A 19,927-nucleotide genomic window follows, 5' to 3' on the forward strand; every position below is an offset into this window, starting at 1 on the left:
GGCAGTATTAAGAATAATAGCCGTAAGCTTATTAAGCTTAAGGGATTGTTTAGGGAGTGGGTACCCCAGAAGCAAGGTAAGGGGTTTACATTCCACCTTGGTCTTCAAAAATCTCACTTAATAATTGGGCAACTGATTTCCAGAAGGGTATGATGTGTATAGCAGTGGGGTCCCACAGGGGTCTGTACTGGATCCAGTGCTCTTCAATTTATTTATGAATGACCTAGTAGGTGAAGTAGAAAAGCAATGTTGCTATTTTTGTAGATGAAGACAAAATTGTGCAGAATCATCAACTCACAGGAAGATAGGGACATATTGCAACAGGATCTGGATAGGATGGCTATATGGGCACATAAATGGCAGATGAAATTCAATGTTGAAAAATGTAAAGTCATGCATTTTGGTCATACCAATGGTCTAGTACAGGCATGGGCAAACTTGGCCCTCCAGCTGGTAAGGAACTACAAGTCCCACAATGCATTGCAAGAGTCTTACAGCCACAGTCATGACTCATAAAGGCAAATGCATTGTGGGACCTGTAGTTCCTTAACAGCTGGAGGGCCAAGTTTGCCCATGCCTGGTCTAGTACCATACAAAATAAATGGAATACAGATGGGGACATCAAAGTTGGAGAAGGACTTAGGAGTATTTATCAACAAGTTAAATAATCGTATTCAATGCCAAGCCGCTGCAGCTAAAAAAAAATTGGGATGTATTAAAAGGGAAATAAAAACTCGAGATGCTAGCATAATATTTCCCTTGTTCAACTCTCTAGTAAGGCCACATCTGGAATATGGAATTCATTTCTTCTCATCACATTACAGGAAAAATATTGCAGTTTTAGAGCAGGTGCAGAGACGAGCAACAAAATTGATATGTGGGATGGAAGGTTTCACTTACCATGAAAGGTTAGAAAAACTGGGTTTAGTCTAGAGAAAAGACGCCTTAGAGGGGATCTAATTAACATGCATAAATACATCAGAGGGCAACATAAAAGCTTGGTGGATGAGCTTTTTGTCCCTAGGCCTTCTCAAAGGACTAGAGGACATGATCTGTGCATGGAGGAAAAACGCTTTAGCCATTTACTTAGGAAAGGGTTCTTTACAGTAAGAGTGATTAAGATGTGGAATGCATTGCCACAGGAAGTAGTTATGGCAAATTCTATATCTGCATTTAAAGGGGGCTTAGATTCTTTCCTTGCATTTAAAGACATCCATGGCTACAATTACTAGGTAATGCCCAATGATGTTGATCTAGGGATTTTATCTGATTGCCATCTGGAGTCGGGAAAGAATGTTTTCCCCTTTGGGGCTAATTGGACCATACCTTGTAAGGGTTTTTTGCCTTCATCTGGATCAACATGAATATGTGAGGGAGCAGCCTGGTGTTGTACTTTGCTCTCTGGTTTAACTCGATGGACGTATGTCTTTTTTCAACCCATATAACTATGTAACTATACAGTCTCCAAAAATATGCATTAAAGTCTAGCGTTCCGACATCTCCAACAACAAGCCGGTGTATTAGGGTCCCATTTGCTAATAACATCTGGGGTCCTATACCACATACAAGAATCTTAGAATGGTTTTCCTTTTATGTGGTGCATAAAGGAAGTAGGGAAGATGTATTCCATAATTTCTGCCACATAAGCATCGTAATATCGATAGAAAGATATTGCAGCCATTTAGTCATATATCTATGAATTATGGGACAATCTACAGGAGATGTATGAAGAGTTTTGTAAATCATAGATATAAGATGTGGTTGAGTATGACCCTTCGCACATAGCATTTCAAAAGGAGTAGGCTTATCATACAGGGAAGAGCCACGGAGCGTATATGCGTAATGTAGTATCTGTTGGTAGTTATATACTAAGAGATGGGACAGGTGGAATTCATATGTGGCTTGTTCTACTGATAGTAGCTTCCTAGTCAAGGGTCTATAAGATTTCAAAGTTGGAAGACATCCCCTCCAATCCATGCATTTACGTTATAAGAAAGTACTATTAGCTAACTCAGCATTAAACAAAATGTTAATCAGGGATGATGCATTGGAGACCGAAGGGAACTGAGTTTTGGAGTAAGACCAACTACTTTTAGTGAATTGAATGGTCTTCAACAGGGTTGTATTAGGCTGATTGTTACAAAATGGCCTTAGAAGAGAGCATGGGTGCGATGGGGCTAACCACTGTTTTTCAATCTCCATCCACTTTAACATGTGTTAAATGTGCTGCCAGATAATATTTAGCTATATCAGGAACCCCAAGACCGCCATGCTCCCTTCTTGCCACTATAACTGAATTAGGAATTTGATGATATTTAGAGGCCCATATATAGCGTAATATATCTTTCTGTAGACACCATAAGGTGGTCATAGGGACTCTTACTGGGAGGGTTTCAAACAAATATAATATTTTTGGGAGGATCGTCATACAGGTGTTATAGATTATACCAAAAAGGGAGAGAAGGATATGGATTTTTTCTTTTAAAATAATACCAGTTGCCTGACTCTCCTACTGATCCTGTGTCTCTAATACTTTCAGCTACAGCCCCTGAACAAGCATGAAGATCAGGTGCTCTGAATGAAGTCAGACTGGATTACCTGCATGCTTGTTTCAGGTGTGTGATTCAACCACAACTGCAGCCAAATAGATCAGCAGGACAACCAGGCAACTGGTATTGTTTAAAAGGAAACATCCATATCTCTCTAAGTTTAGGTTCCCTTTAAAGGAGACCATTTGGTTAGAAGGTATCTTAGTTCCGTTATTAGAGGAGGGAAATTATCAGCATATAAAGATTCATAGGTAGATGTGATATGAACACCTGAATATTTCAGAGACGTAGTACACCATTTGTATGGAAAGGAGGATTGAAGTAACAAAAGCTGATGTGGAGAAAAACCAATAGGCAGGGCCTCCGCCTGCCAAATTCCTTTAAAACCTCATGCAGGTATGAAGATTAGTAAGAGTAAGGAGTACCATATTTTTTGGATTATAAGACGCTAATTACCATAAGACGCACCTGGATTTAAAGCACAAAAACCAGGGGAAAAAATATATACAAAACTGGGTGCATTCATGGTGAAGGGACATCTTGTGGATTATGCCCCCTTTGTATCTGATGCCCCCTTGTACATCTTGTGTCTCCCTCTGTCCTCCTTTGTCCCCCTTGTGCCATCTAGTGTCCCCATGTGTCCACCTCTGTCCTTTTGTCCTCCTCTCTATCCCTTTGTGTCCTCCTTGTATCCTCCTCTTGTAATGATCAGTGATGTTTCTGATGATCAGAGCGAGCTCTATCAGCACAATAGTCAGTATTTTATTCAAAGTGTGATCACACGTGATTGAGTGCACAGTAATATACAGGAGTACTCCAAAGTGATAGCCTTTAGTGGCAGAGGCTATCACTAAAGTAGAGAGTGGTTGTAGAAGCAAGGTCGATAACAGGTCGGTCAGGCAGCGGTACAGAATAGTCAGGCACAATCGTAGTGAGTATACAAGCCGAGGTCGGCAACAGATCAGAATGGCAAAGGTACAGAATCAGGAGGCTAAATCAGAGTAAGAGTTCGGCCTAAAGTCGGCAACAGATCAGATTGGCAAAGGTACAGAATCAGAAGGCAGAGAATAGTCGGAGACACAGGCAAAGATCATACACAATAATAATAATAGTACAGTAATAATAATAATAATTCCTAAGCTAAGTGTGAATCCCCGGGGTCCTGCCGGTTCAAGCACACACGGATCTGACTAAGGTCTGAGAGCTTTCACTGCGAAGTTACAGCAACAACAGACAACGAGCCTCTGACAGCTCTAAGCTTAATTACAGACAAGCAGTTCCAAATGACCCGCCCTACGCGAGTCAACCAATCAGCAGAGGTATCTAAACAATTTCTGACATTACCCCCCCCCCCCCCCGAGGCGTGGTCTCCGGACACGCCCCTAATATACTTTCAGGATGAGATGAATTAAATTGTTGCTTTAATGCATCAGTATGAAGATGACGAGCTGGGGCCCATGATCTATCCTCAGGACCATACCCCTTCCAGTGTACCAGATACTGTATTGAATTCCGCACCTTGCATCTCCCTCCACTTCATATTCCGGTTCTCCATCAATTATCACGGGGGGTGGGGGGGGGAGAGGAGTCCACATAAACAGCAGGCTTCAGCAAAGAGACGTGAAAGGATTTCACACCCCTCATAGTGGTTGGCAGAGCAACTCTATATGCCACTTCATTAATCTTTTCAGTAATGGGATATGGACCAATATACTTAGGTCCCAACTTAAGAGGGTTGTCTCAGAGCAATATGACGGGTGGAGACCTATACCATATCTCCTGGGGCAAAATCCCATTCAGGAGAACGCTTCTTGTCGGCGTGTTTCTTTTGTACCTCAAAGGCCCTCTCTAAATTGACTTTTACCCATGCCCAGATTCTTTTCAAGGAGTCCTGCCACCCCTCCAATGCAGGGAAAGGAGAACTGATCACTGGTAATGGGGAAAACTTTAGTGACCTCCCCGTGACCACTTGGAATGGAGAAAACCATGAGGATTTGTTTTTAAGGTTGTTATGGGCAAATTCTGCAAAAGCAAGGAATTTAACACACTCATGCTGAGAATCTGCCACGTAGCACCGGAGAAAATGCTCCAGGGATTGATTCATCCTCTCTGTCTGACCATTCGTTTGAGGAGGAAATCCCGAGGAAAAGGATAAGGTCAGCCCCAAATGTTGACAAAACGCTCTCCAAAATTTAGAAACAAATTGCACTCCCCTGTCAGAAACTATATTCTCTGGCATGCCGTGCAAATGAAAGACGTGTGTGACAAAGAGATCTGCAAGTTCCTGGGCAGACGGGAGTTTTTCCAGGGGCACAAAGTGAACCATTTTACTAAAACGGTCCACCACCACCCAAATCACAGTCTTCCCTTCTGACATGGGGAGATCCCCTACAAAATCCAAGGAAATGTGCGTCCATGGTTCTGTGGGCACAGGTAACGGCTGTAGTGTCCCTACAGGAGCCTGTCTAGAAGGTTTGCTCTGTGCACAGACCGTACAAGACATCACAAACGCCTTAATATCATTTTTTAGTGAAGGCCACCACACTGAACGAGACAACAATTCTTGTGTTCTGGCTATACCAGGATGCCCTACATTCTTATGACAGTGAAACATCTGCATAACTTGAAGACGCAGATGTAACGGGACGAACAGAAGGCCATCTGGTTTCCCCCCGGGGTGTCGTGCTGAAACTGCTGCAGGGTGGTTGCTAGATCCTCAATGGATTCTGTAGCGGCCACTACAACATGTTCAGGCAGTGTGTTGACAGGAGATGAGGGCTGTACTGTCTCTGGCTCAAAGCAATGGGACAACACGTCTGCTTTAATGTTTTTATTTCCAGATTTGTAAGTGATTATAAACCTGAATCTGGAGAAAAAGAGAGCCCAAAGAGCTTGCCTCGGGTTGAGCCTCTTTGCCCCTTCAATGTACTCCAAATTTTTATGATCGATGTACACGCTGATCACATGCTCCACCCCCTCCAGCCAGTGACGCCACTCCTCAAAAGCCATCTTGATGGCCAACAATTCCCTGTTACCGATATCATAGTTCTTTTCCGCTGTTGAGAATTTACGAGAAAAGAATGCACACGGATGTAATCGTCCTTGAAGCCCTGAATGCTGAGACAGAACAGCCCCCACTCCTATCTCAGAAGCATCCACCTCCACAATAAAAGGACGTGTCACATCCACATGTCGCAAAACAGGGGCAGAACAAAAAAGGGTTTTCAACTGAGAGAAAGCTGCACAAGCTTCTTCAGACCAATTGTAGGTATCTGCCCCTTTCTTGGTTAAATCAGTGAGGGGGGTAACCACAGTGGAGAACCCCTTAATGAATTTCCTATAATAATTAGCAAATCCTAAAAACCTTTTGAATGCCTTCATCCCCACGGGTTGTGGCCACTCCAACACGGCTGAAACTTTCTTGGGGTCCATAGACAGACCATTAGTGGATATGATGTACCCCAAGAATGATATCTCTGAAACCTCAAACAGGCACTTTTCTAGATTGGCATACAGACAGTTCTGTCTAAGTTTAGTCAACACAAACTTAACATGCTCTCGGTGTTCTTTGAGGTTTTTAGAGAAGATCAAAATGTCATCTAAGTACACCACTACGAACCGTCCCAGTACCTCCCTGAAGATCTCATTAACGAATTCCTGAAACACTGCCGGGGCATTGCACAACCCGAAGGGCATCACCAAGCACTCATAATGCCCATCGGGTGTGTTGAAGGCCATCTTCCACTCATCCTCCTGTCTGATGCGTATTAAATTATATGCTCCTCTCAGCTCCAGCTTGGAGAACAACTGGGCCCCAGACACTTGAGAGAACAAGTCCTCAATTAAAGGTAGTGGATAGCGGTTCTGGATGGTGATTTTGTTCAAAGCTCTATAATCAATGCATGGACGGAGTCCACCATCTTTCTTTTGAACGAAAAAAAAATCCTGCCTCTGCTGGTGATTTAGAGGGACGGATGAAACCTTTCTCAAGGCTTTCCTTGATATAATCTTTCATGGCCGCCTGTTCTGGACCTGAGAGGTTGAACAAATGACCCCTGGGAGGCATGGTACCAGGCCTTAAGTCTATGAGACAATCAAATTCCCTGTGAGGAGGGAGTTTGTCAGCAGAACGAGGACAGAATACATCAGAGAAAGCGACATACTGCGGAGGAATACCCTCAATCTGAATTTCAGTAGAACACACGGCAATCTTCTCCAGACATTGTTTTTGGCAGGCGGGGGACCAAGCCAGCAATTGCCCAGTGTTCCAATCTATCTGAGGGGAGTGTTTACGCAACCAGGGAAGACCCAAGACTATGGTAGAAGAGGACATGTTAAGAACATAGAATTGTATTACCTCCTTATGCAAGACCCTTACATGACAAATGAGGGGAGGAGTCTGCGATAGAGGCTGCTTGTTCTGTAGGGGAGAGTCATCGATAGCGGTTACATAAATCTGCCTTTCCATGGGAATATTTCATTTGGAGGCTAGATCTGAATCAATAAAGTTAGCTGCAGAGCCTGAGTCGATAAAGGCCTGAGTACTGTAGACCTGATTCTCCCACGTAATAGAACAAGGTAATAACATTTTGGCATTCTTTGGAGGTAAAACAGGTTCGTAGCAGGAGGTAGTACCTCCTGCTATACCTAGGCGGAGAAGTTTTCCGACTTCTTACTGCATTTTTGGATAAGATGACCTTTCTCCCCACAGTACAAACAAAGGCCCTCTTTCCTTTTCCTGTTTTTTTTCAGACTCTGACAATTTGGAATGGCCGATCTGCATAGGCTCATCTGAACTAGTCGTGTCTGACGGAGTGGAAAAAACAACTTTAGTAGAAGCACATGATCTGCCCTGCTTGTGGTATCGAATTCTGCAATCTATTTTAATAGCCAACGTGATCTAGTGTCTTTGGTTCAGGATGACTGATCATGACATCTGACACTGATTCTGATAACCCTGTGAGGAAACAATAGAGCAAAATGTTCCCACCTGGAAGAGACTGCCCACTTTCTAAACTCAGAAGCATAATCTTCCACTGTACCATGACCCTGGCGGAGTCTTTTCAGCTTCCTCTCTGCAGTGGCGGCAATGTCGGGGTCATCATACATGACCGCCATGGCCTTAAAAAATGCCTGTATGGACAACAATGCTTCGTGACCATCAGGCAGATTGTAAGCCCAGATTTGAGAATCCCCATGTAAAAGAGTTTTAATCAAAGTTGCCCAATGTAATTCAGTGCCTGACGATAGGGGTCTCATCTCAAAATAGGACATACACCTGTTTCTAAAATTTCTGAAATCTGACTTTTGACCTGAAAACTTTTCTGGGAGCGCCATGTTAGGTTCAAGTACACGAGGGGGAGGCGATGATGATGCAAATCCCTGTGAGTTGCGTACAGCATCAGACAGGAGATTTAACTGAGCCTGCTGTGACGAGACAGTAGTAGTTAACTGCTCAACAGCTACAGTTAAAGCCTGAACCTGCGCCCTTATGGCCTCCATAATGATATTGGTCTGTTGTTATGTAATGATCAGTGATGTTTCTGATGATCAGAGCGAGCTCTATCAGCACAATAGTCAGTATTTTATTCAAAGTGTGATCACACGTGATTGAGTGCACAGTAATATACAGGAGTACTCCAAAGTGATAGCCCTTAGTGGCAGAGGCTATCACTAAAGTAGAGAGTGGTCGTAGAAGCAAGGTCGGTAACAGGTCGGTCAGGCAGCGGTACAGAATAGTCAGGCACAATCGTAGAGAGCATACAAGCCGAGGTCGGCAACAGATCAGAATGGCAAATGTACAGAATCAGGAGGCTAAATCAGAGTAAGAGTTCGGCCTAAAGTCGGCAACAGATCAGATTGGCAAAGGTACAGAATCAGAAGGCAGAGAATAGTCGGAGGCACAGGCAAAGATCATACACAATAATAATAATAGTACAGTAATAATAATAATTCCTAAGCTAAGTGTGAATCCCCGGGGTCTTGCCGGTTCAAGCACACATGGATCTGACTAAGGTCTGAGAGTTTTCACTGCGAAGTTTCAGCAACAACAGACGAGCCTCTGACAGCTCTAAGCTTAAATACAGACAAGCAGTTCCAAATGACCTGCTCTACGCGAGTCAACCAATCAGCAATGAGGAACGGCGAGCAGTAGTCAGCTGACCAGCAAGTCAGCTGACTCGCCTCCTCAGCGCATAAAGATCACGCCGCCTGGTGCGCGCGCATGCTAACCTGCACTTGTGTAAAGGAGAGAGGCCCGGCCTGCCGGAAGGAGTGAGAGGAGCTCGCGGGGACGTGGCAACGGGCATGGTGACGTCAGACGCGGAAGCGGCAGCTGCGCCGCTTCCCGCAGCAGAGGTATCTAAACAATTTCTGACACCTCTATGCCCTTTTTGTGTTCCTGTGTCCTCCGTTTGTCCCTGTGTCCTCCTCTGCACGGGCATAGTACAGGGAGTCCCCGACATTGCGGCCGGATGAAGGTTCATATTGGCAGGCATTCACAAGTCAGGAACTCTCTGCATTTGAACTATAAGATGCAGTGACTTCCCCCCCCCCCCCCCACTTATTAGGGCGAAAAAGTGACTCTTATAGTCCAAAAAATACAGTACAGTGGGTTGCAAAAGTATTCAGCCTCCTTGAAGTTTTCCACATTTTGTCACATTACTGCCACAAACATGCATCAATTTTATTGAAATTCCACGTGAAAGACCAATACAAAGTGGTGTACATGTGAGAAGTGGATCGAAAATCATATATCATTCCAAGAATTTTTTACAAATCAATAACTGCAAAGTGGGGTGTGCATAATTATTCGGCCCCCTGAGTCAATACTTTGTAGAACCACCTTTTGCTGCAATTACAGCTGCCAGTCTTTTAGGGTATGTCTCTACCAGCTTTGCACATCTAGAGACTAAAATCCTTGCCCATTCTTCTTTGCAAAACAGCTCCAGCTCAGTCAGATTAGACAGACACCGTTTGTGAACAGCAGTTTTCAGATCTTGCCACAGATTCTCGATTGGATTTAGATCTGGACTTTGACTGGGCCATTCTAACACATGAATATGTTTTGTTTTAAACCATTCCATTGTTGCCCTGGCTTTATGTTTTGGGTCGTTATCCTGCTGGAAGGTGAACCTCCGCCCCAGTCTCAAGTCTTTTGCAGTCTCCAAGAGGTTTTCTTCCAAGTTTGCCCTGTATTTGGCTCCATTCATCTTCCCATCAACTCTGACCAGCTTCCCTGTTCCTGCTGAAGAGATGCACCCCCCGAGCATGATGCTGCTTCCACCATATTTGACAGTGGGGATGGTGTGTTCAGAGTGATGTGCAGTGTTAGTTTTCTGCCACACATAGCGTTTTGCATTTTGGCCAAAAAGTTCCATTTTGGTCTCATCTGACCAGAGCACCTTCTTCCACATGGTTGCTGTGTCCCATACATGGCTTGTGGCAAACTTATGCTTTCGGTTAACAATGTCTTTCTTCTTGCCACTCTTCCATAAAGGCAAACTTTGTACAGTGCATGACTAATAGTTGTCCTATGGACAGAGTCTCCCACCTGAGCTGTAGATCTCTGCAGCTCGTCCAGAGTCACCATGGGCCTCTTGACTGCATTTCTGATCAGTGCTTTCCTTGTTCGGCCTGTGAGTTTAGGTGGATGGCCTTGTCTTGGTAGGTTTACAGTTGTGCCATACTCCTTCCATTTCTGAATGATCGCTTGAACAGTGCTCTGTGGGATGTTCAAGGTTTTGGTAGCCTAAGCCTGCTTTAAATTTCTCAACAACTTGATCCCTGACCTGTCTTGTGTGTTCTTTGGACTTCACGGTGTTATTGCTCCCAATATTCTCTTAGACAACCTCTGAGGCCCTCACAGAGCAGCTGTATTTGTACTGACATTAGATTACACACAGGTGCACTCTATTTAGTCATTAGCACTCATCAGGCAATGTCTATGGGCAACTGACTGCACTGAGATCAAAGGGGGCCGAATAATTATGCACACACCACTTTGCGGTTATTTATTTGTAAAAAATGTTTGGAATCATATATGATTTTCGTTCCACTTCTCATGTGTACACCACTTTGTGTTGGTCTTTCATGTGGAATGCCAATAAAATTGATTTATGTTTGTGGCAGTAATATGACAAAATGTGGAAAACTTCAAGGGGGCCGAATACTTTTGCAACCCACTGTATATCATCAGTCAATTTATGGTGTTTGTTCCCCAGATGAACCCCTGCTATGTCCAGTGACTTTCTGATTTCCGAGGCAAGGGGTTCTATGCATAAAACAAAAAGTAGGGGAGAAAGTGGGCATCCTTGCCTCGTACCATTTCCTAATGGGAAAACATCTAAAGTAGCATGAGATAATTTTACCTGAGCAGATGGGGTGGAGTATAGAAGTGAAAATGCTGTAACAAATGGGCCCTTAAATCCCAATGATCTACAAGTTGAAACATATATGGCCAACCTAACCGATCAAACGCCTTTTCGGCGTCCAAACTAAGCAACTAAGCATCCAAACTCCTTCCGCATCCCTTCAAATATAATATTCAAAATTATGACCTCACAATCTACAAAATATACAACAGAGTCTCAATGTTGGTTAAAGTTAGGCAGTTCACATCTTAACACGCAAGTTCCTTTCCCTCTTAAATTTGCCTCAGCACTTCTGGCAGCTTCAGGGATAGAAAGCTTTCACCATACCCCAAAGTTAGCAACTCACTGTTTGGTAAGACCTCAGCTCAGGTCTAGTCGCACCGTGGGACAATTCACAGGTCAACCCCCACCTCTTACAATCTTAATTGGGATATCTTCTCCTCAAAACACCCTAAGAAAGTGAAAGTGCTGTAACAAATGGGCCCCTAAATCCCAATGATCTACAAGTTGAAACATATATGGCCAACCTAAGCGATCAAACGCCTTTTCGGCTTCCAAACTAAGCAACTAAGCATCCAAACTCCTTCCGCAACCCTTCAAATATAATATTCAAAATTATGACCTCACAATCTACAAAATATACAACAGAGTCTCAATGTTCTGTGCAGAAGGATCCGCAAGCCAATCAATGGTAGAAAAAACGCTGGTAATCTTTATTCAGGAATTCCACATGGCAGATGCAATAAAATCACAAGGTTCAACTGACGCGTGTCGGGCTTACAATCTGCCCTTAGTCACAGTTAAAAGTGAACCTGCAAGCGGAAGGCTTTAAGTAGGTGGGAGGGAAAAAGACTCCACCCCATACCTCTACAAGCCATCACCTTAAAGGGAACATTACAGGTGTGCACATAATAAAAATATGTCAATGTTGGTTAAAATTAGGCAGTTCACATCTTAACACGCAAGTTCCTTTCCCTCTTAAATTTGCCTCAGCACTTCTGGCAGCTTCAGGGATAGAAAGCTTTCACCATACCCCAAAGTTAGCAACTCACCGTTTGGTAAGACCTCAGTTCAGGTCTAGTCTCACTGTGGGACAATTCACAGGTCAACCCCCACCTCTTACAATCTTAATTGGGATATCTTCTCCTCAAAACACCCTAAGACCAGCACATATCGACCTCCATTAACCTCAATGAAAAAGCTACTCATAGTGTAAAAACGCAATCATTTATTTGACAATAAAATTGAAATACACTCACATGCTCCTTTAAAACAACTCACTCAGAGTAATTTTGACACAGGCTCTACCCGCTAGTTGGCCGGGCAGGCTTGATGAGCGCTCCTCGATCGCGTCTCCACCGCTGCATGCACGGTGATCCATTTTCTCTATGTTCCTCAAAGAAGCCCTCCTGCCTCACCATGTGTTTTGAGGAGAAGATATCCCAATTAAGATCGTAAAAGGTGGGGGTTGACCTGTGAATTGTCCCAAGGTGCGACTAGACCTGAACTGAGGTCTTACCACACGGTAAGTTGCTAACTTTGGGGTATGGTGAAGGCTTTCTATCCCTGAAGCTGCCAGAAGTGCTGAGGCAAATTTAAGAGGGAAAGGAACTTGCATGTTAAGATGTGAACTGTGAATATGTGAATGAACTGCCTTACTTGAACCAACATTGGGACTGTGTTGCTATATTTTGAACAGCATTGTGATTGTGAGGTCATAATTTTGAATATTATACTTGAAGGGTTGTGGAAGCAGTTTTTACTGTGAGAGCCATCCTCTTTTTTTATTGTTGTTTTTAGAGTAAAGAGGAGGCGAACCAGGAATTATATTGTGGTTTGTATTATCTCATATTTTACTGCCATATAGCGCGCTGGTGTGTATGCTATTTTATTTTTGCTAAGATTTTAATAAATAATTTATAATCAGCGTTCAAGAGAATTATAGGTCTGCAACTGCCAAAATTTGTTTCGTCTTTATCTGGTTGCAGAATCACAGACAGGTGGGAGTGCCCGAACTTCAGAGGGATATCATCTGCTGTCAAAACACCATTAGGCCTCTTTCACACTACATGCAATTCCGATTTGTAATCATTTTTCAAATGCGATTCCGATTTCTGGTTTTTAATCGGTACTGCACGCTGCGTTTTTTCTGCGTTTTTCTTGTGATAGCATCCAGGGAAAATCTGAATCGCAAATCGGATTTTGCAATGTGCAGAGAAACTCAAAGAGTTGAAGTAGGTACGGCTCTAGTATGCTGTGGAATGTTTTTATAATAAATATATGGAAGCCAGGAGCTTTATGGAATGGTAACAATTTAACCTCCTCCACTCAGGAGGTTTTGCAGCCTCATAGTCCCCCAGTATACTAAATGAAACAGCTCCGGTCTTCACTATGGGGAGTATCGTACATGACGTCATGCGCAGCCACGATCCTCCCCGTGGAGAAGATCGGAGCTGTGCGGGGAGGCTGCGCCGATCACTGGAGCCAGGCTGGGTAATGTATAAGTGGCAGGATCGGGGGGATCAGAAGCGATCGAGAGTTGATGGCCACCAATACTAGGTAGCCTAGTGCTAGCAAAAGCTTTTTCAGGCATGCGATCTGTTACATTTAGTATACCTGGGGACTATGAAGCTACAAAACTTCTTGAGTGGCGTAACGTTCAGGAGGTTAAATTGTTACCGTTCCATAAAGCTGGGAAAAACCTGAGGCCAGCGAGCGGCATGCCCGACAGTGTCAGGCATAAAGCTAAGGAGGTTAAGGGCAATAGTAATTCATCTTGATCAATAGGGGCATTTAAGGTGGCCAGGGTGTCCTGCGTAAGTTTCCGCAATTTCGTTTTGGAAAGAAAGGAATTAAATTTGTCAAGGTTGAACTGAGGATACTTACCTTTGTCCAAGTAGCAATATAAATCTTTATAAAATTCTGCAAAGGCGTTTGCTATTCATTGCGGTTCAAGGTGGTGATTACCCGCAGAATTGATGATTTTATCGAGAGACTAGCAAGGGGTATGGCCCCTAAGCATTCTAGCCATGAATGTATGGGGTTTGTTTGCTTTGTCATAGAAGAAGCGATGGGAACATAGTAGGGATTTAACTGAACGAGCAAGTAACAGGTCTCTCAACTGGTGTCGCAAATTAACTAATGATTGCAGTGTAGTAAGGATAGGAGCACAAGAGTAGTCGGCTTCAGCCTTCCTGAGATTAGAGGAAATCTCACTAATCTGCATGAGCTTGTCTTCCTTACGTTTGTAACCTAGAGCAATACATTGACCTCGAAAGTAAGCCTTGTGAGCTTCCCAAAGGGATGACGTTTTGTCTACAGAGCCAGCGTTGAATAACAAATATTCTTAGAGGGAAACTTTAAAGGTAGTTTTAGTTTCTTCATCTTGTAGAAAATATTTATTTAGATGCCAATGGTAGGGTTTTAGGACCAGAAGTGTCAAGTGCAACTTTTAACATAATGGAAGCATGATCAGACCACATTATGTCTAGTATATTTGTTGATTTCATGAGTAGTAAGGTGAGGGCGGTTACTAGAAAATAGTCCAACTTAGCGTGTGTGTGTGGTGGACAGAGAGTAAAAACTGTATTGTCTTTGGGTAGGATCTGAGATCCGAATCACATCAAACAAGTGACCTGATCTCAGCAGTTTACGAAATGCTTGAGCATTTTGGACTGTAGTGGAGGGTCAGGCTCAGGCGCGGACTGGCCAGGGGGGCAGGGGGGGCGATTGCCCCCTGGGCCGTCTTTCATTCAGTGATTTAGGGCTGGTCCTGCCTGGTGTATTCAGGTTTGTTGTTGTAAGGCAAAGTGAAACACTACACTGGCTGATAAAAGTGCAATTAGAGGGCAGGCAAATATACACCGCATGATGCAGAGCTTGCCTGGAGGGTCCGTGGGCAAAAATCTGTCTGGTCTCTCCCCATTGTATAGTGACTGCATGTGTAGATAAGGTGTTAAACAAGTTGAAAAGTTTTTGGCAGCCCCTAGACTCCAGGAGGGCTGCTTTCTGACTTGTGTGAGAGACTGGCAGGGAAAGGAGTCACATTACAGGCAAGTAGCCTCTGTGTGAGGTGGGACTGCAATACAGATAAGCTCTTTGCTCCATCTCAAGCTATTCTCAGTCACTCGCCACTCCTCCTCTCTCTGGGCTAGTGCGTGCCAAAATCACAATAGCAATTGCTAGCAATTTGCGAATGTGACTTTGTGAAGCGATGCTACCTGTAACATTTTTGCGATTTTGAAAAAAATCACAACGCTGCTGTGGGAACACTGTCATAGGGTAACATTAGCCAAGCGCTTTTCAAATCACTGTCAATTTGAAAAGCGCTCAGAAGCACTCTTGGTCTACACCTCATTCACCTTTGTTTCCCTCTTTCCCTAGTGCTGGGTGTTTGTGCCTACTTGTTATACAGGAAAGCTAAATAAAAGTGCAATCCTGGTGAGGCAAAAATCTTCTTCCCTCTCTTTCAGCTTTTCTCTCCTTACCATTTCTCTGCATAAGGGCTCAGGCACACTATAAGGGCCCATTCACACTATAAACTCTTTTCTGAGCGCTTTGTGATTATCACTTTCTGAGCTCTTTTTAAAAATTGCTCCCATTCACTTTCATTAAAATCGCAGTAAAAATCGCTGTGATTGCACGATCGTGTATGTGGAAAATTGTGGCGGTTTTTACTGCGGTTTTTATGCAAGTGAATGAGAGCGATTTTTAAAAAATGCTAATCAATCACAAAGCGCTCAGAAAAGCCCTTACAGTATGAAAGGGCCCTAAGTGATTTTACTGCTATCACGATTTTACCGTGATTTTAATGTAAGTCAATGGGAGCGTTTTTTACAAAGCTCTCAGAACGCTCTGATGGCTAAAAAACGTTCAGAAAAGTGCTTATAGTAGGTCTGAGCCCTTAGCATTTGAACGCTGCAGGTCAGTTGAGCGCCAGGAGAGCTGAATGACGGCTCTTCCTGCTGCCGCTAAACTCCCCGGTGGCGTTAAATACTATCCCCCCTATGAGTCATTGCACCTTGGAGGGAGGTGTAATTTGGGGTCCGGCGATCACCGGAGCCCCGAATTACCCTTACATGCCCCGCGCAGTATTACATTGCTGCTATGGGGCTCCTGGTTTATGCGCCTGGTGCTAAGCGCCGTGCACCAAAACCACCTGCTTTGCCTTCTATCTCCTCTCTCCAATCTTGTTATTAGAAACCATAACCTAAAGCTGGCCATACATGCATCAATTGTTACAGGCAGATTCTTTCACTATGATCAAATCATAATGGCTTTATACTCTCCCATACAAGAAGCTGATCTATCTTCACAGGAAGGCCCCAAATAAATTCCACTTGAGCTCAACACACACCATACAATCTTGGTTGTACAGATTTACCAAATCTATGTAGTATAAGGGCCAACAGATTGAAAATAGGTAGTATAATTGATTGGATAAGCTCTTACACCACATGAAAGTGGTAAGATTGAACAACCAAGATTGTATGGTGTGTGTTGAGCCTAAATGTGGGATAAATGGATAGAGAAATAATTCTCTATATCTGCTGCTTTCAGTTTCTTAATTTTCCACGCTTCGGCTCCAATATGTCCAAATATCTATTACTTTTTCTATAAGGTTGTACAATAATTTAACATTTCAGTACTGTAAGCTTCCTCATACTGAAAACTCCTTTTTTTTATCCCTCAAGTTACTCTCAAAGACTTGTACACCAGGACTTTAACCACTTGACCACCAGAGCAATTTTCACCTTTCAGCACTCCTTCCATTCATTCGTCTATAACTTTATCATTACTTATCGCAATGAAATGAACTATATCTTGTTTTTTCCACCACCAATTAGGCTTTCTTTGGGTGGTACATTTTGCTAAGAGCTACTTGTAAATGCATTTTAACAGGAAGAATAAGAAAAAACATGGAAAAAATTCATTATTTCTCAGTTTTCGGCCATTATAGTATTAAAATAATACATGCCTCCATAATTAAAACCCACGTATTGTATTTGCCCATTTGTCCCGGTTATTACACCGTTTAAATCATGTCCCTATTACAATGTTTGGCGCCAATATTTTATTTGGAAATAAAAGGTGCATTTTTTTCAGTTTTGCGTCCATCCCTAATTACAAGCCCATAGTTTATAAAGTAACAGTGTTATACCCTCTTGACATAAAAATGTAAAGAGTTCAGTCTCTAAGGTAACTATTTATGTATTTTTTTTTATTGTAATTTTTTTGGATGTAGTTTTACTATTTGGCCACAAGATGGCCACAGTAATTTTTAGTTCATGCGACCTGTAAGCGTCGGAAGTACGCTTACAGTACGTTCAATGAGGCTCTCATAGAAGCAGCCGATCATTGCTGGGAGGGCTTAGATCAACGAATGGGAACAGTTTTTCCCGTTCATTAATCTCCAGGTGAGCGGGCGGCGGTGTGCATGAGTGCAGAAGCGTGCGCACGAGCGAGCAGGAGCGCGGACAGCGGCGGGGCGGTACATGTTTCTACGCCCCTGGTGGGCAAGTGGTTAAATATACCCGTGTACAGTATACCTATCTGTTCCTCCTCATTCCTTTTACAGTTGAAGTGTTGTAACTGTATTCTGCCTTGCACCGGCAGTGTTGTAAACCCTTTCATTTGATATTCAATAAACCTTGTCTTGGGTTAAAAAAAAAATGAACTTTACTGTACATAACAGTGAACAGAATTGCACATTTTTACAATATTCATCCATAAATTTAGTCAATGTTTGCCCATTGTAAAATCTTCCCTCACACTGATTTTGAGTCTTAAATTTATTGGAAACTGTTGAGAACCTAGTATAAACATAACTGGAAGGGTGGGGTTAAATACAAATACTGTATATACTCGCATATAAGCCGACCCACGTTTAAGCCGAGGTACCAACTTTTCCTGACACAGGCACATTACTGACTCTCACAGGACTTTGCAAGCTAATGGCAAGTTACAAGCAGCCTGCTGACTTGCGTATAAGTCGAAGGGGGAACTTTTCAGCACTTTTTTGTACTGAAAAAATTTGCTTATACGCGAGTATATACCGAATACAGATATAAGAAGCGTTTTTGATGCTGAAACTAGGATAATTAAGGTGTACACGAGTATGCTGAATCATTTATTATATTATACTACTTATATGTTATTAAAATTCCTCTTTAAGCATTCTTTTACTCATTCACTCCAGCTTCATCTAGTTAATTTATGGCTGCATACAATGAATCACACATAACGACAGATAGAAAGATACATTAATTTGATACCTTTTGTATCTTATATTCAAAAGTGAATAAACAGCTCCAGCAACACACAGTGGGTATAATAAGTATGATAAGTATTTCATTGCCTGCAAAAAAAAGAAATTGTAAGTTAGACAGAATACAGTATTAGCATTTTTTAATGAGCAAAATGATCTATTCTAACTGAAAATCAGGTAGTTGTAAATTGGACAGACGGGGCAATTGGGCACAGAGAGTTCGCAATTTTATGTAGCATATGATCCCTTCATAATTTTTGTATGTGCCATCCTTAAAAAAATCAGCTGACATTTAATGCATCCATTGCCTTGCCATACATTGTGTAAGGGCTGGTGCACACCAAAACCCGCTAGCAGATCCGCAAAATGCTAGCAGATTTTTAAACGTTTTTTTTTTATTTTTCTATGGCGTTTTGCTAGCGTTTTGCGGATTGCTGCTGCGGATTTCAGTATAGTAGATTTTATATATTGTTACAGTAAAGCTGTTACTGAACAGCTTCTGTAACAAAACCGCCTGGCAAACCGCTCTGAAGTGCCGTTTTTCAGAGCGGTTTGCGTTTTTCCTATACTTAACATTGAGGCAGAAACGCATCCACAATCCAAAAAATGCCTCACCCAGGCATTTTTCGTTTCTGCAAAACGCCTGCCGCTCTGGTGTGCACCACCCCATTGAGATACATTGACCAAGCAGATCCGCAGCCGCAAGCGGATCTGAAAACGCCCAAAAAGCCGCTCGGTGTGCACCAGCCCTTAGTGAAGTTTTCTTTCCTGTTAACAAAAACTCAATAAGGGACATAATTATAAAAAACAAAACAAAAAAACATTCAACAGCTTTACCTAAATGTGTCACAAGACTAAATTAAACTACAGCTTGAAACAGTTTTCTTTAGGGAAAACTTTACATATTATCTAAGATTTTGCAGTTATGAACAAATATCCCTAAAATGTAATTTAAAAGTTGGAATGAAGAGCACTTGGGAGACCAATGCAAAGTTGAAAGTGGAGCATAAATTAAATTACTCACAAGCTTCCACTGTCGATCTCCCTTCAGCCACATGACCAGTTATGGCTGCAGTGTATCACTTTTAATGTGAGATGCTGGCACATTCAGGCAGCAGGTCACATGACGAGTCGCCACTGTAGCCCAGAGGCGGATCAGGGTAATACAGCGCCTTTGGCATACACTGAAATTGAGCCCCCCCCTTCCCCATCAGAGCCCCCTTCCACTGTAAAAACAGCATCCTTTCTCAAGTAAATTTGTTATTGATGTATCCAGAAGTAGCCCTCCTAGTTTAGATTGCCCCCACCACACGTAGTTAGAGGTGTCCACTCAGTATAAGTAGCCTCCTCTCCAGTAGAGGTAGTGAGAGGTGTCCCCAGTATAGGCAGTAGTGAGTGTTGACCTAGTACAGACAGCCCCCAGCCACCCCCTGTTTAGGTGGTGATTGGTGGCCCAGTATAGGCAGCGACCCCAGTTAAAGTAGTGGATGGTGCCCCTAGTATAGGCACCCCGCCCCCTGTTAAAGTAGTTAGTGGTGCCCCCAGTATAGGCAGCACCCCTCATTTAGGTAGTTAGTACGCCCCCAGTGATGGCTGCTCCCAGTTTAGGTAGTGAGTGATGCCCCCAGTACCTCACCATCAAAACATCAGACCTCAGATCAGTACCGGTGCGGCTGCTCTTTACAAGTAGCAAGTGACGTCACTTCCCCTTGTGCAGTGCTCCGCATATGTGGGCACCA

The 19,927-nt window shown here is 43.1% G+C and overlaps 1 protein-coding gene across 5 annotated transcripts in view; it reads right to left on the reverse strand.

Annotated features, from left to right (window-relative positions):
* CLPTM1L (CLPTM1 like) overlaps positions 1-19,927 on the reverse strand; it is a 699,988-nt gene that overhangs the window by 200,311 nt on the left and 479,750 nt on the right. For all 5 annotated transcript variants that reach the window (XM_068236456.1, XM_068236455.1, XM_068236457.1 and 2 more), the window contains one exon: positions 18,196-18,278. In XM_068236456.1, the coding sequence (XP_068092557.1) occupies positions 18,196-18,278 (83 nt within the window). The remainder of the gene's footprint in view (positions 1-18,195; positions 18,279-19,927) is intronic.

This window comes from Hyperolius riggenbachi, chromosome 5 (assembly GCF_040937935.1).
Source record: "Hyperolius riggenbachi isolate aHypRig1 chromosome 5, aHypRig1.pri, whole genome shotgun sequence".
NCBI classification, from domain to species: Eukaryota; Metazoa; Chordata; class Amphibia; order Anura; family Hyperoliidae; genus Hyperolius; species Hyperolius riggenbachi.